Here is a 10,976-nt window from a genome sequence, read left to right on the forward strand (position 1 = left end):
TCCGTCATCAGCTGCTCATTCTCTTGATTGACGGCCAGCACTTTGCAGATCCTGTTGGCCGCCGTCTCCGCCTACGACACCAGACGCCATCGTCATCATCACCATGTTTTTGTTTTTTTTTAAATACCCCAAAAAGGTTCAATCCTTGAAATTCCCAACAGAGGAGCCAAACAGTGCAGCAAAAGTAGAAGAAAAGCCCGTGGATGATGTCATTCCATTGGCCGCGTCATTAGGTACACTCAAGCAAGCCAATGAGAGCCACGACAAGAGCTGCATAGAAATATGACAATTTCTGTTCGATTGATTGGAGCCAAAATGAAAGCCACATGCGTCACTATAAGGCAGCAGAAGCCTTGTTGCTAGGGTGATAAATAAAATTGGGAAGAAAATATCATTGAAAGAACCATATTTTAATAATCAATTCAATTTCCCAAGTTCTATTCTTGAATTTTTTTTTTTAATACAAGGACAAAAATATAAAAATAAACACAGAATGTACAGTTGATTAAAATGTGTATTAGTTTTCCCCCCAACACTGCACTTGCTGTTTCTTTTTTTTTCTTTTTCTTTTTTTTAGCAACACGAGTAAGTGTAAAAATAACCTCAGTATAATTCACGGGCATGGCTGGTTCAAGTGTGCCTGATTTTATGAATCTACGTATGCACACAGCACAAATTTGAACAATGGCTACACCGCCTGTATGTTCATCTGCCACCTTGAACATGTCCTCTGCATCATAGTGGGAGTGGAGCGGTCGCCACGACGATGAGGCGTCACGAAGGAGACCGTAAAAAAAAAAAAACAAAGATGCTCGAGCGGAGCTCAAGTCAAAGCGACATGCAGTGGAACGTACTGTTCTGTATTTATCAATATTTACACTCCGGTCTCATTTAGACAGGCACCATGACTCCTTAGAAGGAAAAGCGCCCTTGTTTAGAAAATACCCTGGTAGCTGCTAATGTCTGCTATGCGCCACATTTGAGGAGCACTGCAAAACAGTGATGGCTTGAGATACAAGTTTAATTAATTCGGTGACCAGCGTCATTTGTAATGTGTTATTGAATAAAGAAACAGGGCTTTCTAATGGTAATGAATAAAACAGGATGTAATTAAATAGAATGCAAATAATTAAACAGTTTGAGCATCGTGATTTAATGCTTCAATACAATTCATTGGGCTACTCCTTCAGGCGAGCCTGCCTTGGCCACCAGGAGGTAGTATAAAATAGTCATGCTGACGTCAACAAGGAAGAATAGCTTCACAACTATAGCATGACTCAGTAAACTGAGGTAATATTAGTTGTTTCTTTTTTTTTCTTTTTCTTTTTAAATCCAAGGTTCACTTTGAGTGCTTTACTGTGACTATGTGGACGATTGCATAGCTTAGTCCAGGGCCTGCATTTTCTGTCCACAGTTTTATCCAATGAGATTATCCCAAAATCTGGAGTTAGTTTTGATTTCTCACCGTTTTAAATGAAACGCGGCGATGGCCGCGTAACTTTATCGAAGGCGATTTTGCAGTGTTTGGAGTGTTTCAGCTGCTCACCTTCTGCTTGCCCGAGAAGGCGTGGTAGTAACACGACACGTAAGTCATGACGGCCTTCTCGTCTGGCCTCAAGGTGCTAATGATATCTGCCGCAGGAACAGGAACAGGAGGAGGAGGAGGCCGCAGGAACAGAGGAGCAGCAGGAGAAAGCACAGACAGGAGAGGAGAGTAAGAGTAAAAGTGTGCAGAGACAAAAAGGGGCCAGCGGGGGGCGTAATCTCAAGGGTCTCCAGTTTGCCTGCTGTTTTGTCTTCAGCAGAAGCTCGGTACCATTGATTCAAACCTCTAACACTGTTACTTTGGCTTCAATTTGAGTGCCAGTGGATAAATTAATTAATTTGGAGCTGGTTAAGTGCTTGCCTCATATGAACTGCCAAAGACTAAGACTTCCCCAACCAAGGAAGTCAAATCTCTCTGGACGCTTCATTCCATTTTGAAAATTCTTGCTGCGCTGTACTCAGGTTGAAGAGACCTTTTGCACTGTGACATATTTTCATTTTGGGAAAATTCTGTCAAGTTGCTAGTGGGGGGGGCGGGCAAGGCAGACCAGAGCTTCAGAGAAAAATCCCATGAATCCGTCATGCATTTTGAAAACATGCAGAGTGAGTGTGACCCCTGCAGGGAAGCTTGTGCACTGCAGAGAGAAAGTGTTAGGATAACACCTGAGGGGTAAAAAAAGACAAGGTGAGGATGAGTGGGTGTGGAGGAGGAGGCAGAGGAGGAGGAGGAGTAGGAGGAGGAAGGAGACGCTGCATCCACGGGTACCTTCTGGGCGCCCGAGAAGGCGTGGTAGAAGCTAGACACGTAGGTCATGATGGCCTTCTCGTCCGGACGGGCAGTGCCCACAATGTCTGCGGGGAGGTGGAAAAGGGGGAGAAGAAGGGGTTGGGGGGGATAGAGAGAAGGTGTGGTGGAGGAGGGGACTCGTCATTGAGGAGGTTGAGCTCAGCATCATCGCCACACATCAACAAGTCCAGATGTGCTTGGAAGGGAGGATTTGATTTGTTAAATAGTCACCAAAAAAAAAAAACAGCACGCTCAGAAACTGTATATAGAAAACACTTTTATGCTTTTCCCCCCAATTTAAAACAGCTCCCACATGTCCAAATCGTGAAAATACAATTTTTACACCCGCTTTTTTATGCCTCATTAAAATTTGCTTTTTTTTTCTTCTAAAGGCAGTCGTGTGTCATGTTCAAATACAGCAAATTTAAATGTAACGAAACTAATCAATTTAGAACATAACATAGTAAAATGCTGCAATTTTGACAATACAAAATATATATATATATTTATATAACTATATCAATGAAGCTGTGTGACAAGAATACAAATTTATAATTACATTTTGATCGAAACAAAAATGCATAAAATAATTGTCAATCAGTTAACGTGCTGCTTATCAGAAAGTAAACTGTGCACGTTGGAGCTTCACTGAGCTTTTGGCTTTGACGTTGAAAATGTGCGACCCTTAGCCCACCCTAGCTGGCAAATCATTGGAAGGAGAAATTCGGTGTGGGAGTGGGATTATGTAAATTAGACCAAATGCGACATTACAATCTAACACTTTTTTTCAGCTAGGGAGCTAAAGAGGGATTTACGTGATTTCCAGTGAGGACGTCAGTTTGAAGCGACTTGTAACGCTAAGCTCTAATCTGTTCATGTATGGTTAATTGAATAAATTTTTTTTCACCTTCGGCGTCCAACATCTTGGGAATATCCAGGTACTTCTCGGCCACGTCAAAGGCTGTGTTCAGGTTGGTCATAGGGTCGTCCTGACGACAGAAAAAGATAAAGTTTGAAGCATGCAATTTCGGCCCGCCCTCCCCCAAACGTCTACGGGAAACTACAGCCCCGCCTGTCTTTCTTGAACCAGGAAATACCGTATTTTCACGACCATAAGGTGCACTTAAAAGTCTTTAATTTTCTCCTCAAATTGGCCTTGGCGGAGGTCCGTGCTCCGCCAAGTGACATTGCGGTGGTGTCGCGCGTCAGGCTCACCTTGCGTAGTTTCCCGTAGTCGATGAGCTCTGGACGGTGTCGATGAATGAGCGCACAGAAGCCCAAACCATCTTTCCAGCTGAAAACCAACAAGAGAAAAGGAGACATCATGTTACAACAAATGTCCGAAATCAAAAATGTTCGCCCAATATGAAGAAGACAACGTTTGACAGAATACAATGAAACCATCATTGAGCCTACTGACCGCTTTGGATCAGCAAGCTGTGGTTCAAACATAAAAAGAAGAAAAAAAAAAGAAGCTAGTGTTTTGTTCGTCTGCCTCACATCTCATGTGTCACAGAGACCACATCAAAGGGTCTGGCTCCCCCCCATGTCGGACCCCTCACGCTGATATGATTTCACCCCCACCTTTCTTCTTCTCCTCTTTCATCCACAGGTATCAATGATTCAAGAGTCCGGCAAAACAAGCACACAGTACAGTACTGTACTCTATCTCCTTTTTTACATTTTAGAGCCTCCTTCCAGGTCGACAGCGTTATCGCAACACTGCTTATCTCTTTGCGTCATGTGATATTCATCTCATCCCCGGGTTAGTTACAGTTCAATTTCTCATCAAATCCAGCCAAAAAGCACGCTTTGTAAAAACTTGAACCGCACAGCCAAGAGAAAGATAATTAGACGATGAAGTCACTCGCGCTGTCAAAACGTTATGAATTGTTGCCTTTTAGACGGCGTGTGAGTGTTTGCGCTGTCAGTAAGTCGAGTTTGTTTGCTTAGCAGCCTTACCCTCGAGGTGGCTAATGGGTAGCGTTGCCCAAAGAAAACATCAAAAAAGAAAGTTTGAAAGAGTGCGGAGTAAATCTGAACTTGCCGTCAGTATTTCCTTGCAAACCAGGCATGAGCTTAATTTTTATTTATTTATTTTAATTCTCAGGGGCACATATTTCTGCTGTGCGAAAAACAAATATTGCTGGATTTTGCCCACTATGGCTGCTTGAACTAAAATGGCCTCCTTCCTGTTCAATTCCCGACATGGGTCCTCGAGACTTTTTCTCATGTGCCTTGTTATGATGTCTGTCCAAATTTGTACGGCATAGTGAAACTGATGTCAGGAGTTTTGACAGGCGATGATCAAACATGGAATTAAAGCAAAGGGGGAGCGAGGGGGTGTTTAAAAAAGTTTGTCACCTGATGTGAAAGTTCTGAATGTTGACATTCTTGTAAGGCGCCGTTTTCCGCTGGCACCAAAGCAGGAGGCCCTCCTTGGCGGACGTCTCTGAGGTCGAGAAGAAGACAGCGGGATCACTCAGGATGACTCATACCGACGCTACTGTTTACTTGCAGACTGATCGCAGAGGTGATTGGGAATCAATCACTTGAACATTCATACTAATAACCTTCGACGGAAATGTCTTGGATGGCAAAGCGGAGGATGATGGTCCAGATCATTCCCAGTGTCATCTTAGCATTGCCATCGACAATTTCTGCACAGGAGGGAAAAAAAAAAGTGACTTAAAAGGTCAACTCTAGCAAGAATTGTCAGCCTTAAAAATATAGTCTTTTAAAAAATATTTTAGATCATAAATACAGTTGTATCAATTTATGAACAGTTTTGTCATTCACATCCACTGTTACTTATTACCTGGCTTGGGGACTAAACAACGGAATACATGTACCGGCATTACGTATTGGGACCAATAGTATAGAATTACTGAAAAATATGATATTTAACAAATTGTGACATAGGAGGTTTCCGCCCGACACCAGAGATATATGCTTTATCCTCTACGAAGAATGACTAACATGACTACAGCTTCCTAAAAAATGAGACTATGTACATTAAAGTCCATGTCTGTATTATACTGCCCCTGGGTGGCCATGGCATGAAAAGCAGTGGGAGCAGTGAAGCAAAAAGTGTGACAAAAATTGTTTCATGCTTTCCTTTTTTTTTTAATTATGGAATCAGTTTGTTTTTATGAAGTGCAATGGTTGGTTATAGAGTGATATTTATTTTATTGAGAAGAAAAAAACTGCAAAAAAAGTGTATTTTTTGTAGCAGGCTAGAAAGACAGCTGTTACTCCAACAGGGTTCCCACTCTTCCACTTGCTTTTTATTTATAGACCTTTGAAGGACTTTTGAGGGCTAATTTAGCAATTTTTTTAAGGACTTTTTCTCCATTCAGCAGGGGATTCACGGTGGATTTTAATGCCCGCTCAGCAATATGCGGGCTGAACAGAAAGCCACATATCACTGAGCTGGTGTTCAAATCATTGCTGCCAAAGTGAAGGGCACATCTTTATTTTTAAGAGCAATCAGCTAACCCTTTATTTGACATACTGTATGTCAAATTTTCATTTTCCTACCTGTTTTACAGGTAGGAAAATGAAAAAAATTTGAATTCATTCTCAAATAAAGTACACAAAGAAAAATATAAATTTAGAAAATGTAAAACTTCGAATAAGTTATTGTCAAATAAAAATAAATTTTTAAGGATTTTTATTGATTTTAGAAGGTTTCCCTGAAAATTAAGGACAATTAAGAACATAATTTTACAATTGAATTCATTCTCAAATAGAGTACACAAAGAAAATATAAATTTAGAAAATACAAAACTTCGAATAAAAGTTATTTTCGAATAAAAATAATTTTTTAAGGATTTTTATTGATTTTAGAAGGTTTCCCTGAAAATTAAGGACAATTAAGAACATAACTTTACAACTTCTTTTTTTTACAACTTATTTTTTATGGATTTTCATGAACTTTAAGGACCCGTGGGAACCCCGTCCTAATGTTTGATTCATTTCGAACCTTTTTTTTTTTTTTTTTGCTGCTGCACAAGTCATTGATGATGATGATGAGCATCGTGTGAATGGAGTGGTCCTATCCGGTCCTCTCTGTGTGTTGAGTTACCCGCAATGAAAATCCTTTTCCAACAGGTTGGCCGCCTTCAATAAATCGCTGTAATCCAATCAAGATCAAGCGGCTCAGGAGCCGCTTCCACCGTGACGGCCAAAATACAAGACTGACGCGCAGATGTGGCATGACGAGGGTTAAAAACAGTCGGCAGTTCGAGTTGACACACGACGTGATCGATCAATCCTGTTAATGCCATTTGAAAGGGCAACACCCCACCCACTAAAATCCCAAGCAGCTCCCTGATGAGATATATGGACGAGTGAGTCCAGGCACATAATCCGTCTGGAATGTCGGTCTGGCTCGGCGCCTCCGTAACAAATCTGATCAAATTGTTGCACCGCATATCTTTCACGCATAATCAATCAGTCCTGTAAATCACCTCTAATGGAAATTGACGTCGGTTGGGGGGAGAATTAACCGCTTTTGTCCTGTGCAAGCACAGTGGGTGATTCTTCATCGAGGAAACAAAGTGGAGCTAATAAAATAGGAGATTGATTCAAAATCAATGTTGATGTTCCACATACTAACCCAAAATTACGTTTAAGCCTACCAACCAACCCAAATGATTTTTTTTGTTTCCAAATTGCAGCCTTGGCGATTTGGAAATCGCATTTTACTACATTGCAAAGTCTATCCAAATGCAATTAAGAGTTCAGCCCTGCTAGTTACTGTATTTAACTGCTTGTCATTACTGTGCGTCTTATAAATCTTCTTTTAGGCGGCGCTTGTGGTCAAAAGTTTGAGAAAGGAAAACCAAAGGTCTCCGCTCGTGGAGCTGTTCTTGACGGCTAAAGTCTCGGCGGGCGCGGCGCCACTCACCCTCGGCGCCGATGGACACCAGCTTGACTCCTTTGCTGGCGATGAAGTCCAGTGCTTTGTTCACGTTGGAGATCTTATGCACCTTCATCTTGCCACGCTCGGGTTTGGCCAGACGTTCCCCTGGATTGGGGAAAGTAAAGGCATAGGCGTTGATGGGAAGTAATCAAGTGCATTTTTTATTTATTTTTTTGGTAAATCTTTGTGGCTGGGTACCAAATGGCTCAGTGATTTAATTAAAGGAGTTGAATCAATACTTCTACTTTTAGCGGAGCCTTTTGGTTGTTTTTTTTAATCTGTAAGTCTTCTACTGAAGTAGTGCAAGCACTTTTGCCACATTCGGCATTCTCTTACCTGAGATAACCTCCAACAGGAGCATGAGTTTCAGACCGTCTCGAAAGTCCTCTTCGATGTTTTCGATCTGCGTGCCGGCTTTTCTCAAGTGAGAGTTGCACCAAGCCGTGAATGTCTACGGAGGAAATGAAAAAAAAAGCAACTGATAAATATACATACACATTTATTCATATTTTTCAAAAGGGTACCTCAGTTGGTTAGTTATTTAGTAACACACATTTGGCTGTACGGGAAAAAAAAAAAGATAATAAATCAGGTACAATGTCAACAACTTCACAGCCTCTGCTTGGCTCTTCAGATATTCTGTGTGTGTGCAGCGATGGCTGAGAGAGAGAATTCCTAACTGGCATTTTCTCTCCCTGCTTGTGCCTCTCACTGCCACTTGAGCTCCTTACAGTCAGTGACTAATGACAATTAGTCTCCGAGAACTTGTTATTGACAATCATGGGCAGACTCTTTCAAGTGAACATGGGAAAGGCTCCCAGTACACGTCACTACTTTTAGGTGAGTAATATTCAAATCAAGTCAAGTACAACTTCATTGTCAAATGTGCAGGATGTGCAACATACAGCACAGATGAAATTTCTTCCCTCTCAAACAGACAAAAAGACAACAAGAGGAGCTGCTGCGGGTGCCCGCGCCGCCATCAAAAGAACAGTTAACATAAAGTGACAAAATAATACAACACAACACATAAGACACAGACAGTTGTGCAATCTTCACCACTTTTCCTGCATACACTTTGTTGTTTGAAGCAGTTGTGGATGAAAGAGGAGCGAATCAAAGTGTCCTTCTCTCCAGTGGATCAAAGACGTCATGCTCAAAATGTGCACACGTCTGCTCCAAGCTAAGTTTGAAAGCAACAAGAAGCTGTAGCCGTCCATTAACGAAAAGAGATCGGCTCTCATCTCCTGTCCCATGGAAATCCGCTTCAATTCCAAGCTGCGACTCCCAATTCCACATACGCGTCGGCGCTTCACGCTGACGCTCCTTTCGTCTCGTCGTCGGCTCCTTAAGCCAGGCATCCATCCAGCCCCAGACTGTTCAACAGCACCGACCTTTCCGCTGAACAAAGCGGGGCTGTGAAAATGCTGCCCATGACAGGCGCAAAACACACAAGTGCTCCGGGGGCTGTCCAGCAACGACAGTCAAATGGCGCTGACATTCCTCCCAATCAAAATCAGTGCTGGCACACGCGTGCTGCCGAGAAGGCTCAACCACCAAGCAAAGATTCTTCTTCTTTGACGAATGTCGTGGCCAAAAATTGCTGAAAACAATCCACATCAGGTCCACACGACGTAACACTACCATGTGACAAAACAAAAGACAAAAACAACAAAAAAACGCAAGGCTCTTGAAGAACACTTGCCGACGGCTGCCTACTCGGGCGCCATCATGGGGGATTTTTTTTTTTTTTTTTTTTTTATCAGCACAGCAGTAATGTTCGTCTTTCTTCGCATGGGATAAAGAATATATGGCTGTGAGTTATGTAGCACAACCCCGCCCTCCCCCCTCGAGGCAAGGTCTTCGACTGACCCTGAAAAATATCCGCAGAACTGCATTCTACTGGACTCACATCAGTGTTTTGGGTTTTTTTTGGTGCGTCGGTTTTGCCCTGCAAAGCTACCATGCTCCATAAATCTACAGTACACTTCAGTTGTGTACTGTACACACACAGTAGGTGCAGCGATCCAAGGATTTTTCTGGCATCGCAGGGCACTATGAGGGAAAACATTGAGGAAGACTGAATCACAGCTGGGGCTGGCACAAGCGTTGAGGCAGGAGCAGCAAACAGCCCGGCAAGAACGTCTCTTTATGATCCTCGGGGTTTAATTACAACCCGAGAACAAACATCAGGCTTCCGTGTTTCCAACCGAGATGCCGCGGAGAAGCCGCAGGAGCGCAGCTGAGCTCGGCCGGTCCGTGTAAGCCGCCCGCCTCTGTGGTTCCTCCGGCCCCCGGAGAAAAGCCACTCGAAATTGGGATGAAACGGTTTACCGATAAAATGAGTTGAAGTTTCTGATGGTTAGTATTGCCCTTGTAAATTCTGGTGAAAATCATATTATTTTTGTGTTTTCAAATATATTTTTTTTATATGTCTAATATTGTTTATGTCTATGGTTTACCATTTATCAACCACTCAGAAGCACTCTGGCCTCACTTGTTTCGTAAGGGCGAGAAAAGGGAAAACACAACATGTGGCCTGCTCATACGTGAGCCGGCTTTCTCTGTCTGAAAGCCACCTCCCAAAATGCAAGGCCTGCCAGAAAGTTAAGAAGCACGCCGTAGCATGTGCTCTACATCCACTTGAGCGAGCGTCACGGACGCCACACAGCAAAAAAAAAAGTAACCCACCAAGGTGCGATGTGGACGTTTTTAGGGTGGAAGTGCAGCTCTGTGAAAGCACAGAACTTGTGAGCGCTGATTTCAAAACTGCTCCACTCCTCCTTTCATTAATCATGCTTACTTGAAAAAAAAAAAAAAGAAAAAAAAATTCCGACTGCACTCCTGCCAGCTGTAGTGTCGGAGCGGTTAAACAGGCCTCGGAAAGGAAGTCAGATGTTGCTGGCAGAGGGTGACACACGGGAAGTTGGTTTTCAACAGTATGGCTGGAATTTCACGCTCAGTGCGGTGGGGGACAGCCCGATAGTTTTTTTTTTTATTTCCAGGGTCAATATCGACACTAATTGTTAGTAGAGAAAGAGGCTGATAACTGATATTTGTGGGCGGATATTCATTTTCAGTAAAAAGGGAAAATGAAAACTCTTGGTTGGAATATTTTGCATATGTTTATTGAGCAACTTTTCAGATTTGCAAAATGTGGAAGTCCCCCCCCCCCCGATCCCAGCATCTCTTCAATACCCAAAATGACAAATTATCTCTTTGACTTTTAATAACAATGAGACGCTGCAAGCATTGTTGTTACCAATCCCACTTTTAAAATGAATTGAAATGCGAGAGAACAAACCATTTTTTTACTGGCTTGTGATTTCCAAACCGTTTTATACGTTATCTTGTTTATATGTGATAAGGTGATCATAGATCGAGAAGGATTCATCGTCAATATGGCGTTCCAAGAAAACCATAACGGCGATGTAGCCCATGATAAAAAAAATAAAAATAAAAAAAAAGTTTGTTACCCACGATCAAAAGGGAGGAAAAAAAAAAAATTCTACAATTTGGCCCAATCGTCCACTTTAGATGTGCAAAATTGTGGTGTGCACCGAATACAATCGACGTGTTGGTGACTCCATGAGAAGCTCGGCGGCGCCGGTCGGATGCTCAGACGCATATTTTCAGATGCCACGTACCCTTGAGACCAGAGAGGCTTTTGCGGTTGCCGTGGCAACCGCCTCGCCCTACCCCGCACGCCTCCGCCTT

At 42.7% G+C, this 10,976-nt stretch overlaps 1 protein-coding gene across 4 annotated transcripts in view; it reads right to left on the reverse strand.

Annotated features, from left to right (window-relative positions):
* The window catches only part of actn1 (actinin, alpha 1), a 31,876-nt gene that overhangs the window by 7,868 nt on the left and 13,032 nt on the right, over positions 1-10,976 (reverse strand). For 3 of the 4 annotated variants that reach the window (XM_019872294.1, XM_019872296.1, XM_019872295.1), the window contains exons 2-9: positions 7,596-7,710; positions 7,245-7,364; positions 4,906-4,992; positions 4,697-4,784; positions 3,548-3,626; positions 3,240-3,321; positions 2,312-2,397; positions 1-71 (exon numbers count right to left, since the gene is read on the reverse strand). In XM_019872294.1, coding sequence (XP_019727853.1) covers positions 1-71; positions 2,312-2,397; positions 3,240-3,321; positions 3,548-3,626; positions 4,697-4,784; positions 4,906-4,992; positions 7,245-7,364; positions 7,596-7,710 — 728 coding nt within the window. Of the gene's footprint in view, positions 72-1,546; positions 1,633-2,311; positions 2,398-3,239; positions 3,322-3,547; positions 3,627-4,696; positions 4,785-4,905; positions 4,993-7,244; positions 7,365-7,595; positions 7,711-10,976 lie in introns of all 4 variants that reach the window. The other variant, XM_019872297.1, reaches the window with a different exon arrangement.

Source organism: Hippocampus comes, unplaced genomic scaffold, assembly GCF_001891065.2.
Source record: "Hippocampus comes isolate QL1 unplaced genomic scaffold, H_comes_QL1_v1.1 scaffold92, whole genome shotgun sequence".
In the NCBI taxonomy this organism is placed as follows: Eukaryota; Metazoa; Chordata; class Actinopteri; order Syngnathiformes; family Syngnathidae; genus Hippocampus; species Hippocampus comes.